Genomic DNA, 23,049 nt, shown 5'->3' with positions numbered 1-23,049 from the left:
GGGGCGGGGTTCTGAGTTGGATGATCAGCCATGATCATAATAAATGGCGGTGCAGGCTCGAAGGGCCGAATGGCCTACTCCTGCACCTATTTTCTATGTTTCTATGTTTCATATTTACTTAAGACACATTCAAGGGTCAAGGTACATTATCAAAGTATATATGCAGTATACAACTCAGATTCACCTTTGCCAGACATCCACAAAACAAAGAACTATGCTAAAGGGTTTCAGCCTGAAACATCGACTATACGCTTTTCCTAGATGCTGCCTGGCCTGCTGAGTTCCTCCAGCATTTTGTGTGTGTTGCTCAGATTTTCAGCATCTGTAGATTTTCTCTTGTTTATGTTATAATGTTACTAGCACTGTCTTACATATACAGTGTATATGCCAATAACCTCAATTTTGATTAGAAGTCTCTGATTCTCTAAATTACTGGTGATAATCTATCTGGCCCAATCAATGTGATAATTGACCAGATCCCTAATAGAATTGAGCTCCTTATCCATGGCTAGAGAGTCCCTGTTTGCACAAGTAAATCAGGGTGAGAACCTGGTTGCGGGATCCTGATTGAAATTTGTGTGCAGATCAAACTCCACCCAGCCAGGGCTTGAGGGGCGTCACCTGCAACTCCTAAAGAGGTAGCTGAAGGCTGCTTAAGAAAAGGGCAGGGAAATTTTTTAACGTCTGCAGGCCAGAGTTCACTCACTTAGGAGCTGGCTGTGGTCTGGAATACCTGATGGAGAGCTACCACCCTAAACTCAACAATTCAGTTCAAAGGAGACCAGAATTTCATTGGGGCTTCGGAGAGGATAAACTGTAGGAATATGGAGACTGTTAGAGGGAAGGTTAGATTGGGACAGAATATGATGTACAGATAGCATAATGATGTAGCATCTCATTAATAAAGGGGTTAAATAAATGAATAAAGTTATGCACTTCTGCAATCTCCTGATTGGGACCCCCTTTGTAAATTGTGGGGATTCTAATCCTAGTTGTAAAAATCTCAGAATCCCAGCCTGCTGCTAGACTTCATGTGTAGTCTAGTGAGGAGTGACAGCTGTCACTGTTATTTATGGACACTGGGAAGGGGCTTCATCTTTCTGAGCACCACAGATCCCTAGGTATGTCCGTAAAACTGTCCGTGTTTGTGGGTCATGGCACATTCAGAAATCTGATGGTTGAGAGGAAGAAGCCATTTCTAAAACATTGAGCGTGTGTCTTCAGGCTTCTGTAACTCATCTCTGATAATAGTAATGAGAAGATGGTATGCCCTGGATGGTGGGAGTCCTTAATGATGAATGTCACCTTTTTGAGACATTGCCTGTCAAAGATGTCCTCGATGGTGGGGAGGTATTGACCATCATGGACTGGCTGAGATTACAACCCTCTCTTGCTTTTTCCGATCCTGAGCATTGAAGCCTCCATACCAGGTCAGTCAGAATGCTCTCCACAGTACATTGTAGAAATTTGCTAGTGATCAACCACATCTCTTCAAACTCGTAATGAAATATAACTGCTGGCATGCCTTCTTCATAATTGCATCAGTATGTTGGGCCCAGGATAGACCTTCAGAGATGTTGACACCCAGGAACTTGAAGCTGCTCACCCTTTCCACTGCTGACCCCTCGATGAGACCTACTGCGTGTTCCCCCGACTACCCCTTCCTCAAGTCTACAATCAATTCCTTGGTCTTACTGAGGTTGAGTGTAAGGTGTTGTTGTGACACCAGTGAGCTGATCCCACTCCTCGTATGCCTCCTCATAATCTCAGAATGTGAACATAATTTACCTGTGGGCAATTCCATCAAGATTTATATCTCCCATTTATAAATACCTTCAATCTGTTCAGATTCCATGACTCAGTTGAAGGCATCCTGAAAGCGCTTTTAGACAAGGAGGCAGTGTGCATCTTCCTAAAGCAAAGGTTGATTGATATGGAATTGAAAGCTAAGTTTTCTTCTCTTGGGGACATCAGTTAACAGGGAGGACTTACATTGCAATCCACATTACTTGCGGTAATACTTACTAGTTCTTCTGTAACTTTTAACCTTCAAGTTCTATAAACTGAACTGAAATTCTCAAACTGACTTTGTTAGGCTCAAAATCACATTCACTTAATCATTAGTTTAAACAAACGGATTATCTAGTAACTTAACTACGGCACTCCCCATAAACTCAACTTCGTAACAAATATTGCAAACAACATGCAGCCTGAGGGTAAACAATTGACTGAAACGTCTAGTAACACGCCTTTGTGAAACATGAACAAACATGACTTCAGGCTATAAACCAGCGGCTCTGCCTATACTGGGTGCCTCCTATTAATTCAGGTTCAATTAACAGATGTAAAAGGATTGCTCATTGGCCAATGTGCAGGATTAGGTTGCAGAATATGACTTTAAACAAGTGGTGCACATATTGTTTAGAGCATTTAAAACAATATATAATTCGATGTTCAAAGCTCAAAGCAAAAAAAAACTTTACAGAAATAGCAGAAGGCGTAGCTTTACAACCTTTGTTTTAAATCCATGTACTAAATTGACCTTGAAAGTTATCAGTGAAAGTTTCTAAGTAAAACTTGTTTCTATTTTAGAGCTCCTGTTACCATTTCACTCCAAGTGAAATCTCAGTTTAAACGTTGCTGAGACTTTTGCCACCAGTTTTTAAGACAACATAATCTTTTGCTAGATCTTTTACTTTTGGGATACCTGCACGGTAGCGTCTAACTAGCGTCCAGCGTCTAAAGTTCACTTGAACTCAGTTAAAGATGCATTAAAACACAAACAAGGGTTGCTTTTTGGAAGAGAAAGGCTACTTGCTTTTGTCAATACTGCTGGAGTAGGAGAGCAGACAATGAAACTGGCTCAGCGCATTACAGATGCATGCAAACAATTTAAAAATGTGGAACGATTAAACATAGAGATAAACAAAATTACACAAAAGCAGAAGTTTGAAGCTAACATTATACCAGGCACAGCTCTAATCTATTATTATACTTAAAACAGGATTGATTCTTTCTCAAATACTTTCAGAATTCAGAGCTCTGAATAAAATTGAAGTACTTTATTAACCTTATAATATTCCTACCTTGCACAAGGACTAAGAAACAAACAATTTCTCGTGTGTTGAGATCCATTGCTGGCCGTGAACTCAGTCAACTTCAAATTCTTTCAACTTTCGGCACCAAAGATCTGAAATGATTACTGTACTTGTACACTTTCTGGCTGCTGTTTGCAGCTATACTGACACTCTCGCTGCCTGTTCACCTCAATCAGATACAGTCCTGAATGTCAATGCTTATTACTTTACCATGTATCTACTTTCTGAGTCAGAGCCGCACCTTCCAAGAAGAATTGAGACACTATACACATTCTTCTATCCATTAAATGACTGAACTCCCGACTGTTAACTAACTCCTCCTACTGGAATTTATTAACTCTGTCCAGACTGTAACACTGTCTCCTAGCACAAATATAACCTATTTGTCCTTTGTTAATGACTCAGCACGACTTGCTTCCGTTCTGCAGTTGTGTATTCTGAGGTGGCTAATGAAGCAGTCGTGGGAACTGATGGGGTACGAGTTGGCAAACAGGGTAAGGAATGTGGGCAGCTTTTGATGTCATGCATTCATTGCACTGATTATGCAAGACTTTGTGCGCTTCTGACGACCTTATTACTCACCCAACATTTTCTCTTCCATTTTGAGCAGTCTTAGAGGCAGAGCCATACAGTAAAGAAGCTGGCCCTTCAGCCCATCTCATGTATGCCAACTAAATTGCCTCTCTGAACTAGTAGACATTTGTTTGCATTTGCACACCTCTCTCTAAACCTGTCCTATCCTCTCACCTTCTGACTAGACCCCCTTCCCCTCACCCCACCTTTTTATTCTGGTGTCTTCCCTCTTCACTTCCAGTCCTGAAGACGGGTCTTGGCCCGAAACATTGACTGTTTATTCATTTCCATCGATGCTGCCTGACCTGCTGAGGTCCTCCAGCATTTTGTGTGTGTTGCTCTGGATTTCCAGCATCTGCAGAATCTCTTGTATCTATGTACTTGTTCAAATGTCTTTTAACCATTTTAATTCTTCCTGCCACTACCAGTTCCTTTGGCATTTTCTTCCATATACCAATAACCTGTGTGAGAAATCTGCCCCTCAGGTTCCCTTTCATTTTTTCTCCTATCACCTTAAACCTGTGCCCTCCAGTTTTCGACTCCACTACCTGATGAGAAAGACTCTCAGACCATATGACACAGGAGCAGAATAAGGCCACTCAGCCCATCATGTCTGATCTGCCATTCCATCATGGCAGATTTATTATCCCTCTCAACCCCATTCGCCTGCCTTCTCCCCATAACTTTGACACCCTTACTAATCAAGAAGCTATCAACCTCCACTTTAAAAATACTCCATGATTTGCCCTTTACAGTCTTCTTTGGCAATGAATTCCACAGATACACCACCTTCTGGCTAAAGAAATTCCTCTTCTCTGTTTCAAACGGATGTCCTCTATTCAGAGGTTGTACCCTCTGGTCCTAGACTCCCCCTCTACAGGAAATATCATTTCCACATCCACTCTATCTAGGTCTTTCAGTATTTGATAGGTTTCAATGAGACCCCCGCCCCCACCCCATTCTTCCAAACTTTAGTGAATACATGCACTGAATCATCAAACACACCTCACACATTAACCTTGTCTGTAGAATCTGCGGAATGCTCTGCCACAGTCTGCGGTGGAGGCCAAGTCCATGGGTTAATTTAAAGCAGAAGTTGATAGTTTTCTGATTGGTCAGGGCATCAAAGGATATGGTGGGAAGACAGGTGTATGGATTTGAGTGGGATCAGCCATGATGAAATGGTGGAGCAGATTTGATGGGCTGAATGGCCTAAGTCTGCTCTTATGTCTTGTGGCCTTACGGTCTTTAATTTTTGGAATTAATCTCGTGAACCTCTTCAGGGACCCTTCTCCAATACCAGTACATCTTTTCTTAGATAAGGGGCCCAAAACTGCTCACAATACTCCAAGTGCAGTCTGACTAAATCTTATAAATCTTCAGCGTTGTATCCTTGCTTTTAAATTCTTGTCCTCTTTAAATGAATGCTGGCATCACATTATCCTTCCTTCCCACCAACTAAACTTGCAAGTTAACCTTCAGGGAATCCTGCATGATGACCCCCAAGTCCCTTTGCTCCTCTGACTTTTGAATTTTCTCTCCATTTAACTCTTGCCTCACACATTTGTATAAACCACTATAACTGTACCCTTCAGGGGCTCCTAAGTTTCAGTTAGAATAAATCCAGCCTATTCAATCTATCCTTTTAAGTAAAACCCTCCATTCCAGGCAACATCTTGGTGAATCTTATCTGCACTCTTTTTTAGCCACATCCGTCTCATAGCATGGCAACCAGTACTGTATAGAATACTCAAGTGTGGCCTGACCATTGTTTTATACAATTGCAATATGACATCCGAACTCTTCTGCTCAAAGAATTGGTCTATGAAGGCAAGCACACTGAGTACCTTCTTGACTCCTCTATGCATGTGTGCCATCATGAACACCATACACTTGAGACTCCTTATGTATGGTTGTTGCTTCCAAAGGTTTCCTCCACTGATACTTTCACTACTTATCCATCCTCATGCAAGATGGAGATTAATTATTTGTGAGCAGTTTAATTTGAGGAGGGTATTATGCCGTCCCTCATAATTGCTGGAGTCTTGAGCTTAATTGAGTTTAAGAATGTAACAGCACTGATAGCCCTTCAGCCCATCAAGTCTGATCAGCTTGGACTTGATGTGCGAAGTGACCTGCTTCCATATAGTATGACTTAATAACCTCCATGATGAAGGAACTAATATTGCTCGTTTCATGGATAACTCAGGGTTCTGCTGTTCCCTATCCAGTAAGCAGATGATGAGCTTGACTCCATTTGAGCAGAACCTCCATAATCTCCTAAATGCAGCAGAAGAAAGCAAATTTCAACATGTTGGTTAAGTCTCTAACTTGCCTAGAAAGAGCCAGAGGCGAAATATTTCAGTGTAATTGGTGCTTTGATGATAATGGCTTCACTGTTGTAGGTGTGTTAGATATCTGTGAGAACCTGCTTGATTAGGTGGAATCTTGTGAAAAATATCTTCCGTCTTACTTAATCGTGGCCTGACAAAAAGCTGAGAACATTTTGCACTGGTCCTTTCTCACTCTCCTTTCCTTTTCAAGCGTGGTATCCAGATGTTATAGCTGGGACTTGCTGCCTCAAAAAAAAAACTTGTGGAAATAGAACAGAATCAATCATGACTTTAAAAAGGAAGTGGATCTGTAGTTGAGGTAACAGAGTCAGAAACAGAAACAGACCCTTCAGCCCAGCTCATCTCTGCTGACCAAGATGCCTATATAAACTAATCCCTTTTTGTTGCTACAAAGGAAGAGACATGGCTACAAGGAAGGAGTGTGGGAAGTGGAGTGGGGCTGAGTAGATTGATACATAAGGAGTTCACATAGACTTGATCTAAATGGCCTCCTTAACCTTTTTATGATCATCTGCTATTCTTCTTTCTGTCTTTCTTGCCCTTGAATGGCCCAAGGCATGTTCACCAAAACCACAATAACAAGCCTGGTATAGCTAATGTAGGCTCATGTGGAATTCTACTCCAAGTCATGGCACTCTCTCACATTTTCAAAGTTTTCTATGATAAACAAATTTACAAAAAAATATCATTCTAATCAATCACAAATAAACCTGCATGATATTGACTAAACAGTGCTGGTCAATAGATAGGTGTAAGATAGATTTTTTCCTTTCTTTAATTGAGAGATGCTCATCCATAGTCATACTTTATTGATCTATGCTGACTAGATTGACCCCAAATATATCCAATACCAAGAAAGACTCTCCTACCCTCCCATATGAAGGAATCTTATATTGCTTGTAGTCTAAAAGGTATTTATACTGCCTGTTTCTCTGATTTCATGAACATCCAATTTTTATATCAGGGATTATAGGGTCCTTGATTAAAGGTGTAACATAGAATGGACAAGACCTTCTCACCCAACTCATGCATCCTGAGTATGGGGCCCACCAAGTTAATCCCATTTATCTATGGCCCATATCCCTCTAGGTCCCTCCTATCAAAATTTTTTAAAATGTTATTGACATACTTGCCTCTACCACTTCTTCCAGCAACTCATTCCACATAGAAAGGTTATGTGGCAAGTAGTGAAGGTCTTGTTTCTGATAAGACTTCAAGGTAAATCTGTACTCCTAGAATTGGATGTCTTAATCATCTTTCATGAGCAATGAAGCCTGCCTGGGAGGATAAAGAGAAGATTTTTTGTGCACCTTTATTCTGGCAAGAAATCAATCAGCAACAGTGGATTCTGGGTGTGACCTTATTAATTAACAAACAACATTCATTGAAATCACTATACTGTAGACAGGGTAATCATGCATCATTATCCCATTCTCAAAGTTTATTGAGTTTTCATTTCAGTTTATTTTAGCTCAGATACCCTGTACATATACACTCAGTGGCCAGTTTATTAGGTACACCTGCTCATTAAAGCAAATATCTAATCAGCCAATCGTGTGGCAGCAACTCAATGCATACAGACATGGTCAAGAGGTTCAGTCGTTGTTCAGAACAAACATTAGAAGGGGGAAGAAATGTGATCTAGGTGATTTGACTGTGGAATGATTGTATTGTTGGTGCCTGACAGGTGGTTTGAGTTTCTCAGAAACAACTGATCTTCTGGGATTTTCATGCACAATAGTCTCTAGAGTTTACAGCCAATGGTGCAATAAATAAATCCAATGAGTGGCAGTTCTATGGGCAAAAACACCTGGTCAGAGGAGAATGGCTATACTGGTTCAGGCTGATAGGTAAGCAACAGTAACTCCAATAACCATGCATTACAACAGTGGTGTGCAGAAGAGCATCCCTGAACACACAACATGTCCAACCTTGAAGTGGATGGGCCACAGCAGGAGAAGATCACAAACATACACTCAGTGGCCACTTTATTAGGTACTGTCTTCTTGAAAATTCCACTGAAGTGCCAAGTAATTTACAAGAAAGTATCAGAAAGACTTATTAAGGAGATCTTTGGTCTTAAAGCTTCCTGATTTACGGTGTTTCTATGTCTATCCTTGCTCCCTCGACTACTGCAATTTCCTTCATTTCTTCCTCATAACCAAATGGATTTCTCAGTACTAACACTGACAAGTAAAAGTAGATACAACGGTCTGGTTTCCATGAATTTAGAATTTCCACAGCAAGCTCTTAGACCTTTGTCTTTTCTATTAATGTGATCTTCAAAATTTTCTTTATGATGAGGATTGACCTAACATTTTGTCTTTCTTTGCCTCAGTTTTAATTATTCCACTTTATGGGGCCATTCATCTGCTCTGATTTATGGAATCAGGTTTGGAAGTGAAACTACAACTGATTTATTATTATCATGTATACTGAGATACAGTGAAAAGCTTGTCTTGCATAATGTTCGTACAGATCAAATCATTGCACAGTGCATTGAGGTGTATTGTAAAGGAATAACAATATGGAATAAAGTGTTTGGCTCAGAGAAAATGCCGTGCAGGTAAACAATTTGGTACAAGAACATGACATAGAAACATAGAAAACCTACAGCACCACACAGGCCCTTTGGCCCTCAAAGTTGTGCTGAACATGTCCCTACCTTAGAAATTACTAGGCTTACCCATAGCCCTCTATTTTTCTAAGCTTCATATACCTATCCAAAAGTCTCTTAAAAGACCGCCTCCACCACCATTACCAGCAGCCCATTCCACGCCCTCACCACTGTCTGAGTAAAAATCTTACCCCTGACATCTCCTCTGTACCTACTCCCCAGCTCCTTAAACCTGTGTCCTCTTGTGGCAACCATTTCAGCCCTGGGAAAAAGCCTCTGACTATCCACACGATCAATGCCTCTCATCATCTTATACACCTCTATCAGGTCACCTCTCATCCTCTGTCACTCCAAGGAGAAAAGGCTGAGTTCACTCAACCTGTTTTCATGAGGCATACTCCTCAATCCAGGCAACATCCTTGTAAATCTCCTCTGCACTCTTTCTATGGTTTCCACATCCTTTCTGTAGTGAGACAACCAGAACTGAGCACAATACTCCAAGTGGAGTCTGACCAGTGTCCTATATAGCTGCAACATTACCTCTCGGCTCCTAAATTCAATTCCATGATTAATGAAGGCCAATACACCATATGCCTTCTTAACCACAGAGTCAACCTGCACAGCTGCTTTGAGCGTCCTAGAACTTGGACCCCAAGATCCCTCTGATCCTCCACACTGCCAAGAGTCTTACCATTTATGCTATATTCTGCCATCATATTTGACCTACCAAAATGAACCACCTCACACTTATCTGGGTTGAACTCCATCTGCCACTTCTCAGCCCAGTTTTGCATCCTATCAATGTCCCGCTGTAATTTCTGACAGCCCTCCACACTATCCATAACACCTCCAACCTTTGTGTCATCAGCAAACTTACTAACCCATCCCTCCACTTCCTCATCCAGGTCATTTATACAAATAACGAAGAGTAAGGGTCCCAGAACAGATCCCTGAGGCACACCACTGGTCACCGACCTCCATGCAGAATATGACCCGTCTGCAACCACTCTTTGCCTTCTGTGGGCAAGTCATTTCTGAATCCACAAAGCAATGTTCGCTTGGATCCCATGCCTCCTTACTTTCTCAATAAGCCTTGCATGGGGTACCTTATCAAATGCCTTGCTGAGATCCATATACACTACATCTACTGCTCTTCCTTCATCAATGTGTTTAGTCACATCCTCAAAAAATTCAATCAGGTTCGTAAGGCACGACCTGCCCTTGACAAAGCCATGCTGACTATTCCTAATCATATTATACCTCTCCAAATGTTCATAAATCCTGCCTCTCAGGATCTTCTCTATCAACTTACCTACCACTGAAGTAAGACTCACTGGTCTATAATTTCCTGGGCTATCTCTACTCCCTTTCTTGAATAAAGGAACAACATCTGCAACCCTCCAATCCTCCGGAACCTCTCCCATCCCTATTGATGATTCAAAGATCATCGCCAGAGGCTCAGCAATCTCCTCTCTTGCTTCCCACAGTAGCCTGGGATACATTTCATCCAGTCCCAGTGACTTATCCAACTTGATGCTTTCCAAAAAGTTCCAGTACATCCTCTTTCTTAATATCTACATGCTCAGGCTTTTCAGTCTGCTGAAAGTCATCACTACAATCACAAAGATCCTTTTCCTAGTGAATACTGAAGTAAAGTATTTATTAAGTACCTCTGCTATTTCCTCTAGTTCCATACACACTTTCCCACTGGCACACCTGATAGGTCCTATTCTTTCACGTCTTATCCTCATGCTCTTCACATGCTTGTAGAATGTCTTGGGGTTTTCCTTAATCCCGCCCACAAAGGTCTTCTCATGGACCCCTCTGGCTCTCCTAATTTCCTTTTTAAGCTCCTTCCTGTCAGCCTTATAATCTTCTAGATCTATAACATTACCTAGCTCTTTGAACCTTTTGTAAGCTTTTCCTTTTTTCTTGACTAGATTTATTAAAGCCTTTGTAAACCATGGTTCCTGTACTGTACCTTAATTTCCCTGTCTCATTGGAACATACCTATTCAGAACTCCACACAAATATCCCCTGAACATTTGTCACATTTCTTCCGTACTTTTCCCTAAGAACATCTGTTCCCAATTTAAGCTTCCAATTTCCTGCCTGATAGCCTCATCATTCCCTTTACTCCAATTAAACACTTTTCTAACTTGTCTGTTCCTATCTCCCTCCTATGCTATTATAAAGGGGATAGAATTATGTTTACTATCTCCAAAATACTCTCCCACTGAGAGATCTGACACCTGACCAGGTTCATTTCCCAATACCAAATCAAGTACAGCCTCTCTTCTTGTAGACTTATCTGCATATTGTGTCAAGAAACTTTCCTGAACATACCTAACAAACTTCACCCCATCTAAACCCCTGGTTCTAGGAAGATACCGATTGATATTTGGGAAATTAAAAACTCCCTTCACAACAACTCTGTTACTGTTACACCTTTCCAGGATCTGTTTCCCTATCTGCTCCTTGATATCCCTGTTACTATTGGGTGGCCTATAAAAAACAACCAGTAAAGTCATTGACCCCTCCTTTTCCTAACCTCCACCCACAGAGACTCCGTAGACAATCCGTCCATGACATCCACCTTTTCTGCAGCCGTGACACTATCTCTGATCTACAGTGACACGCCCCCACCTCTTTTGCCTCCCTCCCTATCCTTTCTGAAACATCTAAAAACATCTAAAACCCAGCACTTCCTGTCCCTGAGCCATCCAAGTCTGCTCCAACCTTAGGCCACAAACTTATCAATCACCGCTGATGAGTTATTAACTGATGAGTTACTAACCTCAAACTTTCTGCATAATCAGTCAAAGAGTTGAACTGCATGTGCATGTAACGAGAGCCGTATAACTCATCGCCTTCTACCCTAGGCCACGAACTTATCAATCACCCCTGCTGTGGGCACTCTCTGGAGATCCAAGATCCGTATGCTCCACGACCGCTGGACTAAGTGTGTAAATGTAGGAGGGGACTATGTTGAAAAATAAATGTGTTAGATTTTCTAAAATTGACTCCTTGTACCTAAGGCCACGAACTTATCAATCACCCCTTGCGGACTCAAGCATGCACTCTTTCATCATACCTCCACAATTTGTGTCTCATCTGAGTATTTATGTAGTTCTCTTTTGAAAGCTATTACTAAAATTCATTTCCATTTCCCACTTCCGCTTAATACTGATTTGGAGAAAAGTTGCACGAAATCAGGTCTAGTTTGTGTTTTATTTTAATTGGTATAGAAAATGCTGGAGAGCGAAAGAAAATTAAGGTTTCAGGTCTGAGACTTTTTCTCAGACTAGGAAAAAAGTAAATCCATCTCTGGAGACAAACTGTCAACCAACATCTTTTATAAAGCTACTGACTCCCATGGTTACCTTGATCATAATTCTTCCCACCTGATCTCCTACTAATCCCTTTTCTCAGTTCCTTTGCCTCCGCTGCATGTGCTACCAGGATGTGGCTTTCCATTCCAGAACCTCCTTCTTTAAAGAACGAACTTTCCTTCCTTCTACTATTGACGTTGCTCTTAGCTGCAACTCCTCCATTTCCAATACATCCGCACTCACCCCATCTTCCTGCTGCCATAATAATGATAGAGTCCCTCTCGTCCTTTCCTGCCACCCATCAGCCTCTCCATTCAACAGATTATCCTCTGTAACTCCACCATCTCCAAAGGGATCCTACCGCTCAACATATCTTTACATCTGCCGCCCCCTCCCGCCCCCGGCTTTCAGCAGGGATCACTCCCTCTGGGATTCCCTTGTCCATTCATCTCTACCCACTAATCTCCCTCCAGGGCACTTAGTCGACATTTCGTGCTGAGACCCATCTTCAGGACTGAAAAGGAAGGACGGAGTGCAAGGTGTTGCTCTTCCACTCTGAGCATGTCCTCATCGTGGCACAAGAGGAGGCCATGGATCAATACGTCCGAACGGGAATGAGAACCGGAATTAAGATTTTGGCCAAAGGGAGGTCCTGCTTGTGGCCTATGGTATGGAAGTGCTCGATGAAGCAGTCCTCCAATTTACGACGGGTCTCACCAATGTAGAAGCAGCTGCATCAGGAGCACCAGCCACAATAGACGACCCCAGCAGATTCACAGGTGAAGTGTTGCCTCAACCAAAAGGATTGTTTGGGACACTGAATGGAGCTGAGGGAGGAGGTGTATGGACAGGTGTAGCACTTTGTTAGGGCGAGACCAAGAATAGATGTGTTGTTATGACTTTTTGCATTGTATTGCTAATAGCAGGGCTATGGAAGCTAAACTCTCCCTGTAGAGAGATCAATTATAGATGGATGGCAGCCAAAGTCGACAGTTCTAATTAATATAGAAAAGCAAATTGGAGTATTTGCTATTAAGTCTCAATGTGGCCAGGCAAAATTCTTGTTTCCCAACTTCATTTTGGAGCTGTTGCATTAGCGAAATAAGACACTAGCAAATAGGTCAAAGTGGGAATGGGGTCAAGTAATAATGTGGCAAAACAATCAATCTATCTGAGTCTGGTTTCTGCAGTACAGAGGAGGTCACATTTTGAACATCAGTACACTAGATTAGAAAAACCACAGGTGAATCATTGTTTGAACTGGAAAGAATATTTAGGTCCTGGATGTTGGGTAGGGAAGCATATTGACATTATGTAGGAAGATGTGCTTAGTGGTCTTGAAGCACATAAAGGTGGATAAATCTCCAGGGTCTGTCTAGGAGTCTCCAAAGACATTGTGGAAAGAAAGAAAGGAGATTGCTAGCATGTTAGCGGAGATTTTTGTGTCTTTTTTAACCATGAATAAGTATCAGAAGACTGGAGAGTGGATAATTCTGTGCCTTTATTGACAAAGGGTATCAAGGACAAGCTGGGAAACTACTGTATATCAGTGAGCCATACATGAGTAGTGGGAAAGTTTCTGGAAGGGACTCTGAGCAATAGGATTTATTTGAATTTGAAAATCAAGACTGAATAAAAGCAGTGAACATATCTTTGTAGGAGATTGTGTCTCATGAATTTGATTGTGTTTTTTGAGGAGGCGACTGACAAGATTGATGAGGGCATAGCAGTGGATGTTATAAACATGGACTTTAATAAGGCTTCTGATAAGATCCCACATAGCAGAATGCTCTGGAAGGATAAAATATGTGGGATCCAGGATAAGATAGCAATTTGCATACCAGATTGGTCTTGTGGAAGGTGGCAGACATTGGTACTGAAGGTTTGTTTTTCAGATTGGTGACCTGTATCCTGTGGTGTGGCACAGGAGTTGATGGTGTGTCCTTTGTTGTTCATCATATACATTGATGATCTGGAAGAGAAAGAAAGGTGGCAGGTTTAGTAAGTTTGTTGATTTGATAGTTTAGAGCACAGTGAAGTAAATTTTCTAAGATTATAACAGGATCTAAATCAACTGGGCAGGGAATGCTGATGGAATTTAACACAGACATGCAGAAGCTAAATCAGGCCAGGACACACACAGCAAATGGCAGGGCCTGGAGAGTGTTATTGAACAGCAAGACCTTGAGATTCCATGAATAGGCAGACAGAGTAATTCAAAAGAAGCATTGTCAACCCAAAATATTGAAGTAAATGACATCATTTTAACTATTGAAATTATGTTGAATCACTTACTGTTACCTTTGATCATAAGGGTATAAAAATGTCTGTATATATGAGTTTGTGGGACTCTTATCAAGAGGGTCTCCAAGAGCATGTCTGTTTGTCTTGATGAATAAAGGCTTTCATATCCATAACTTCTTCAATTCTTCTGGTGACTTAGCCACAGTCACAACAATATACAGTACGTCATCACATACTACCTTGAGAGTAATTTTCTGGCAGGCTTTTACAGGGAAAGAAAGGAATACAATAGAATTTTATGAAAAACTATATATGAACAGAGAAAGGCTGACAAACACCAATATGCAAAAGAGGTCACAATGTACAAAAAAAAATAATACTGAGAACATGAGCTGTAAGGAGTCCTAGAATGTGAGACTGGAGTTTGTAGAATCTGTTCAGAGTAGTGGTGAATGAGCTGGTTCAAGAGCCTGATGGTTGTTGGGTAATAATTGTTCCAGGACCTTGGGGTGTGGGACCTTAGGCTTCAGTACCTCCCGCTCTCTGGTAGTAGTGAGAAGAGGGCATGGTGGGGGTCTTTGATGATGGATTCTGCTTTCTTGTGGCAACATTCCATTTAAATGTGCTCATTTGTGGGTAGAGTGTTGCCCGTGATGCACTGGGCTGTGTCCAGCAATTTCTGTAGCCTTTATGCATTGCTGGACATTTGTGTTCCCATATCAGGCTGTGATGCAACAAGTTGTGCAACTATTGAAGTTAATCAACTCTTTTGGTAACGTGCCAAACCTACACAAACTCCAAAGAAAGTAGAGGTGCTGTCATACCTTCCTTGTAGTGACACTTATGTGCTGGTCCCAGGAATGATCCTCTAATATGTTAACGTCAAGGAATTTAAAGCCCGGTCCCCTAATGAGGACTGAATCATGGACCTCTGGCTTCTTCCTCCTGTAGACTTTAATCAACACTTTGGTTTTGCTGATATTGAGTGAGAGGATGTTGTGGTACCACTCATCCAGATTTTCAACCACCTTCCAATATGACAATTCATCACCACCTTTGATTTGACCAACAACAGTGGTATCATCAGCAAACTTAAATACAGCACTGAAGCTGTACTTAGCCACAGAATCGTAAGTATAAGTGTGTAGAGCAGGGGGTAAGCACACAGCCCTGTGATGCACCTGTGTTGATGGTAAATGTGGAGAGAATGTTGTTACATACCCTTACTAACTGGGGTCTGTCAGTGAGGAGTTTTGCGATCCAAAGGGGAACTTTCTCTTGGCCACCTTTCTCAAGATTTTCCCTCAGTTTTTCCAGCATCCAATTGGGGTCAATACTATCATTATCTTATGTCTTATATTCTCAATGACTTTTTTTGACAATCTATCTCACTGCTCAGTTCCCTGGTGTATTTTCTCTAGCATATCATCATCATTCAGTTTTAACATGACTTGTTTGACCTTTTGAGTAAAGATCCTCTGTCTGCTATCTAGATTTCCCAAATCAAGGGCATTGATAGTGAATATTCCAAGGCTATATACTGAGCATAAGTCATTAATTATAATTTTTCTCCTACAGGTCTTAGTGCTGAGTCTCCCTTTCACACTGTTCCCGACTGTTCAGCTAGTATTTGGGTCAATCAAACATACGTATTTTGAAGCTTCATTGTACACCTTTCTATCAATATATACCAATAATGTCTGTCATGATGTGCACCATATTACCTCCACACAACTCATTTCCTGACATCTGAACATACCCAACATGGTGAAGCTTGAAGTATCTTGAAAGAGGCCCACTATATTCTTCAGATTATCTTGATCCATAGTTGGAACAGGGATTACAGCCTTCCACCACCCAGTAGGACACAATTTGGGATTCTCTACACATAGCATTTTATCTTCATCAATGCAAATACCACAGAGTGGGTCCTATCTAGAATTGTCCCATCTTCGATGCACAACACCTCAGTTAGGTTGTGCATCAACCAACTTCTTGAAGTGATCCGACTCCAATCAGTATCCTGTGTATAATAAACACACCAATAACTTCACTTTGTAGACAATCATTTATTTATAAAGCAGAAGTAATTTCTGCTCTGATTTACAGTTCTACGGTATATTATAGCAAATTAGGTGGTAGCCTGATATTGCTTAAGTTTCTTTACTGCCTGCTTCTTGGAGGTAGGGTTTGTGATGGGGTCGCCTGGTCTCTTTCACTGGCTTGTTTTACTTGGGGTACTTTGATGGTGGTGGATGGATAGGATTTGAAGACAATCTCTCATGTGGCTGATGGCTTTCTGTTCACTGAATAATTTTAATTGATTTACATGATACCATCCCACTTATCCAGACTCCAGCAACACTTCTACACTGAGGGGCGTGCTTCATCCACTATTAAGTGCTGACCAGCATATTTGGGGGAGAAAAAGGCAACTGGCTGATAAACTCTGAAATTAACTTTCTGCCCTATTTCATATTCAACAGATTTCATGTTGCCATTGAAACCACTTTACTACACTTCTTAAACACAAGATTCTGCAGATGTTGAAAATCCAGAGAAACAGACAAATGCTGGATGAACTCAATAGATGAGGCAGAATCTATGGAAGGGAATAAACAGTCAAAATTTAGCCTAAAGCCCTTCATCTGGAGTCATGAAGGGTCCTGGCTCAAAATGTTGACTGTTTATTCCATCGATGCTGCCTGACCTGAGTTCCTCCAGCGTTTTGTGTGTCACTACACTTCTTCTTCTGTTCTGTCTTTATCCACAGTCACCATGAGTTCCTGCAGCACTTGAGTGTGTGTTGACAGGATATTGTTCTATTGCTGACTGATATATACAGTCCTCTCATGACCAAGAGCCACAAACTCAGATTCTGAGAAGTCAAGTTCCAGGAGGTAATAGACAATAGACAATAGGTGCAGGGGTAGGCCATTCAGCCCTTCGAGCCAGCACTGCCATTCACTGTGATCATGGCTGATCATCCATAATCAGTACCCCGCTCCTGCCTTCTCCCCATATCCATTGACTCCACTATCTTTAAGAGCTCTATCTAACTTGCGCGCGTCCACTTGTGATGTCTGTTATCTGTCAAGTAAGGGTCCGTGCACAATTCTGATTTGATGGAGACAGACGTGAGAGCACGGAGGAACATCTGGAAAACTTCTGAAATGCCCGCTTCGCTGCCGCTGCTACTGTGTGGTAACCAGAATCTCCGGAGCTGAAGGCCTCGAAATCCTCGGCTTTGCGTGTTTCAGCGGCCGGGGAGAGGTCGAAGGCCCTCGGCAGAAGATGGCGCTTGGGAGGCTGTATCGGAGAGGCTGGTCGGAAGCTCAAAGCTTTCAGATGGATGGACTTAGTGTCGGCTGCGGTCAGCTGCTTCCAAGGTATCGCCAAGTTGACGGTGCCTGGAGGTTTATGGCAGGGAGTTTTTCTCTTTTGCCTCCTGCTATCGGGGACTCGGGAGTCGATTGACTCGGGACTTTGAGGCTTTTTTTTTTACTGTGCCCATAGTCTGTTCTTCATCAAATTATGGTATTGCTTTGCACTGCTGTAACTATATGTTATAATTAGGTGGTTCTGTCAGTGTTAGTCTTTGGTTTATCCTGTTTTAGACCATAAGACCATAAGACAAAGGAGCAGAAGTTGGCCATTCGGCCCATCGAGTCTGCTCCGCCATTTTATCATGAGCTGATCCATTTTCTCCTATTTAGCCCCACTCCCCTGCTTTCTCACCATAACCTTTGATGCCCTGGCTACTCAGATACCTATCAATCTCTGCCTTAAATGCACCGAATGACTTGGCCTCCACTGCTGCCCGTGGCAACAAATTCCATAGATTCACCACCCTCTGACTAAAAAAATTTCTTCGCATTTCTGTTCTGAAAGGGCGCCCTTCAATCCTTAAGTCATGCCCTCTCGTACTAGACTCCCCCATCATGGGAAACAACTTTGCCACATCCACTCTGTCCATGCCTTTTAACATTCGAAATGTTTCTATGAGGTCTCCCCTCATTCTTCTAAACTCCAAGGAATACAGTCCAAGAGCGGACAAACGTTCCTCATATGTTAACCCTCTCATTCCCGGAATCATCCTAGTGAATCTTCTCTATACCCTCTCCAACGTCAGCACATCCTTTCTTAAATAAGGAGACCAAAACTGCCCACAGTACTCCAAGTGAGGTCTCACCAGCGCCTTATAGAGCCTCAACATCACATCCCTGCTCCTATACTCTATTCCTCTAGAAATGAATGCCAACATTGCTTTCGCCTTCTTCACTACTGACTCAATCCGGAGGTTAACTTTAAGGGTATCCTGTACGACGACTCCCAAGTGATTCTGTGATATCACTCCCGAGAAGCATTGTATCATTTCTTAATGCATGTATGCATTTCTAAATGACAATAAAAGAGGACTGAGTGTTCTCATAATCTAATCTAACTCTTTCTTGAAAGCATCCAGAGAATTGGCCTCCACGGCCTTCTGAGGCAGAGCATTCCACAGATCCACAACTCTCTGGGTGAAAAGGGTTTTCTTCAACTCCGTTCTAAATGACCTACCCCTTATTCTTAAACTGTGGCCTCTGGTTCTGAACTCCCTTCAATTCAGATCTTCAATTCAGCTCATTGGCTGTCCCATCATCAAAAATGAGTGGTGAATACAGTCAGGCTTGATAGCATATTTCTTACCAGCATACAGACAAAAGGTATGATGGTATTCCACGTGGAACTTTTCTGTTGGATAGTTTCCCAAATCATGCTCTTCAGGGTTTCATTAATTCTTTCAACTGTGCTATTTGACTGCAGATAATACATCATGTGGAATTTTTGGTTTATGCTGGTAATAAATTCATTATATTCTGCATGACATTGGCAGTGAAATAGGCACCTTGTATTGGACCCAGTACTGTGTGGAAGCCCCATTGGTATCTATCTGTTATATATCTGACAAGAGGTGTGTGGTTAGCGCCCAAGTGCTGAGGAAGAGAGACACACAGTAAGAACTGTCCAGAATAAAGGGAAAACAATGAACTCTAGGCCAACAGGGCTGTTAATTAGAACTTTTAAACTAAGCTAATGCCAATACAGCAGCTCAGTAGTAGTAGATTAATGATAAATAACTATCATCAGTCTAAACAGTAGTATTCTCTCCCAGAATTAGGACAACAGTAAGCACGAAGCATTGACTTTGCTGTGCTATTGCTTAAGTCTCCACAGGATTGTAACAAGAGGAAGGGAGTTAAATACCATCGCAATGAAACACTAATTGGCTGGAATGTGCATACTCACGAACGTGATTGCCATCCCCGTTCCACACCCGCCTATGAGTGCGTGCAGAGTCCAGGGTTGTGACAATATCAGCCATGATTTCAGCTGTGTCAGTCTTAGTAGGAGCTCATCATGACCAATTTACGAAAGATATATTTACTTGTATTTCCATTAGCATGGTGGCAGAAAGCCAATATGATCTATTTGTAAATCTGTCCTGTGTCTGTTTATTAGGATGATGTGCCTACATTCTGCTTTATTAACAAAATAATCTGGATTGTTTTGAGCACACGCCAAACTATTATCCACATCATGTTTTATGTCCTTACCCATACAGGAACACCAACACAAGCTTTTAATTCAATCAGTGGTTGCTTTAACCCGTCCGTATCACTGAACATCATGGCATTGATGTTTTATTGATTGTGATCTTAAGGGGATACCGTATCTCGCCTGTCCTTAATGACACATTCATCCTCCACTTGTTTGTTATTCTCCCATTTATCATTTGAGAGGGGGCATGTTTCATACTGGACTTGTTTTAGCTTATTGTTCATAGTTTGGCCCTGCATCAGATCCTCAATCTCTGTCTGATTGACAGGAACGACATCCACCTGATCCCCTCTTGGGGTTTGCCATGATTCCTCTTCCTGGACACTAAATGTTGCCAATACATCTGCTGGTATGTTCACTGCATAGGAAAATTAATCTAATGGTTTTATATTAATTATGTCATATAAACCTTGGGTTTCTGAGTGATATATTTAAGAAGGGGTACAGTTTGATCATGTGGGGTTGAGTGACGATTGAATGGTGGAACAGATTCAATGGGCCAAATGGCCTAACTCTGCTCCTACATCTTAGGGTCTATGGTCTTATAGAAAGCACCCTATCTTGATGGGAACTGCTCACCCTGTGACCACAAGAAATGGGAAAGAGATGTGTATGGCCTGTTATGGAAACCAGCCTGCCCTGTGAGGGCTCTTTCTGCACCACTCTGCCTTTCAGAAGGCAGAACAAATAATCAAAGACTCCTTCGACCTCAGCCATTCTCTCTTGTTCCTCCCTTCATCGAGCAGAAGATACAAAAGCTTGAAAACATGCATCACCAGGCCCAAGGACAGCTTCTATCCCACTGTTATAAGACTGTTAAACGGACCTCCTGTACAGTAATGATAAACCCTTGACATGATCTACATCATCATGCTTTTGCACCTTATTGTCTACCTGAGCTGTACTTTATCTGTAACTGAAACGGTCACACTTTTCTCTGCATTCTATTACTGCTTTTCCCTTGTATCACCTTGATGTGATTGTATCTTGAAATGATCTCTATGGATGGCACACAAAACGAAGTTTTTCACTGTAACTCGGTACATGTGACTCTAATGAACCAATTAACCGGCTAAAAAACCAAATCCCAATAAAAGCTTACCCTTTGCTGATAAGAAACCCATTGATTCCCATAGGGGCAAGAGGTTGGTTAGGCTCTTCCATACGTACATGCTTTCTGAGTATATGTTACCCATGGGAGGGTGGGGGAGGAGAATAGGGGGACTTGTTCGGGTGACTCAGCACATATGGTCCTGTTGCTGAATCAGCATTCTGAGCACTCAGCTGGCCAGATAGTCCTGCTTGTGGATCTTGTGTAGAAAGTAGATGTGTTATGTGTGGGGCAAAATTAGAAGCTGTGGTGGGAAGATCGCTGAGGAACTGAGATCCATGGATGTGTGGGAGAAAATGGCCTAATCTGCAATGATAGGGTCATGGTCCACTATGAAGTTTGACTATGTGTTTGAGAGCTGTTGTTTGGCCTCCATGAGTACAGAGGTTTCTTCACCAGACACACCAGTGCCATTCTTGAAGGCACGCTTGAAGAGGACCAGAATTTGTTCTTAATGAGCAGAGCATTACAAGTTGAGGAGCTGGAAAGTTAGAGTGAGAAAGTGGAGTGGAAAAGTTAAGCCATCAAGTGCCCCATTGGTTGTTAACAATAAATAGGTCCAGAGGGGCTAAGAAGCCAAAGAGAGCAGTCCAGGCAAACTGGGAATCCTGGAGATGGAAGAAAAGGTGTGGAAAGAATAAATGGGGCAAAGAAATGCGCACAGAGGTGAGGGGGCAGGCAGGCAAAGTCCATCATGTTAAATGTTCATAATGTGGTTTCCTCTACATTAGAGAAACTAAAGACAGATTGGGTGATCACTTTGCCGTGACCCTAAGCTATCAGTTGCTTATAACTTGAGTTCTCCATTAGGCTGTGACCATCTAACTGTTACACCAAGGCTCAATGCAAACTTGTGGAAGAACAACCTCATCTTTCATTTGGACACATTACTGCCTTCTCAACTCATTACTGAACTGTAGGTAACTTGTCTTTCTGAACTGACCATTTCTGCTTGTTATACGCCGTTATTTTGACTCAATTATTCTCTGAATCTGTATAATCAGGTCTGATGAACATCTCCCAAGGCCATGCCAAATGCAATATGACAAAAATGTATAACTTCCCTCCAAATATTACATTAACTAAGTTGGATTCATCCTATCAGAGATGTTTCCATTGTTCTACCATCACTCCTCCACCTTTCTACCTCTGAAGATTGTTTTTTTCTCTCTCTCTTTCCAGTTCTGACAAAGGGTCTTGGACCTGAAATGTTATCTCTGTTTCTCTTTCTACAGATGCTGCCTGACCTGTTGAATGCTTCCAGCATTTTCTGTCATAGGCCGAATCAAAGATGGTGATGAATCAGCATGTAGAAAGGAGATTGAAAATCTGGGTGAGTGATGCCACAAAATAATCTCTTTCTCAATGTCAGCAAGACCAAGGAGATGATTATTGAAACCAGAGGTCCATAAGCCAGTCCTCATCAGATGATCAGAGTTGGAGATGGTCAGCAAATTTAAATTCCTCGGTGTTATCATTTCAGGGAATTGGTCCAGGGCCAAGAATGTAAATGCAATTATGAAGAAAGGACAGCATTACCTCTACTTCCATAGGAATTGGCGAAGACTGGGCTTGACATCTACAACTTTGACCAACTTCCATAGATGTGTGGTGGAGCGTATATTGACTGACTGCATCACAACCTGGAATGGAAACACCAATGTCCTTGAAAATCTTACAAAAAGGAGTTGATATGGTCCTGTACATCACGTCTGAACACATCTACACTGAGCATTGTCTCAGGAAAGTAGCATCCATCATCAGGGATCCCGCCACCCAGCTCATGCTCTCTGCTTGCTGCTGCCATCAGGAAGACGGTACAGGAGCCTCAGGACTCATACCATAAGGTTCAGGGACATTTATTACCCTTCAACCATTGGGGTCTTAAACCACAGGGGTAACTTCACTCAATTTCACTTGTCCCACCACTGAAATGTTCCCACAACCTACGGACTCACTTTCAAGGACTCTTCATCTCATGTTCTCAGTTGGTGTGGTCTTTTATTGATTCTATTATGGCTATTGTGCAATTATTCTATTGTGGGCACGTGGCCAAGTGGTTAAGGCATTCGACTAGCGATCTGAAGGTCGTGAGTTTGAGCCCCAGCCGAGGCAG

At 42.0% G+C, this 23,049-nt stretch overlaps 1 protein-coding gene across 2 annotated transcripts in view; it reads right to left on the bottom strand.

Annotated features, from left to right (window-relative positions):
• Nucleotides 1-3,522, bottom strand: part of itga2.2 (integrin, alpha 2 (CD49B, alpha 2 subunit of VLA-2 receptor), tandem duplicate 2) — a 158,335-nt gene extending 154,813 nt beyond the window's left edge. The window contains exon 1 of one of the 2 annotated variants that reach the window (XM_063042908.1): nucleotides 3,087-3,522. In XM_063042908.1, coding sequence (XP_062898978.1) covers nucleotides 3,087-3,135 — 49 coding nt within the window. In that variant the 5' untranslated portion in view covers nucleotides 3,136-3,522. The remainder of the gene's footprint in view (nucleotides 1-3,086) is intronic. The other variant, XM_063042907.1, reaches the window with a different exon arrangement.
• Nucleotides 3,523-23,049: the final 19,527 nt, after the last annotated feature.

This window comes from Mobula hypostoma, chromosome 3, assembly GCF_963921235.1.
Source record: "Mobula hypostoma chromosome 3, sMobHyp1.1, whole genome shotgun sequence".
NCBI classification, from domain to species: domain Eukaryota; kingdom Metazoa; phylum Chordata; class Chondrichthyes; order Myliobatiformes; family Myliobatidae; genus Mobula; species Mobula hypostoma.
Note: the sequence above shows the minus strand (reverse complement) of the source record. Positions and strands in the feature narration are given on the sequence as shown.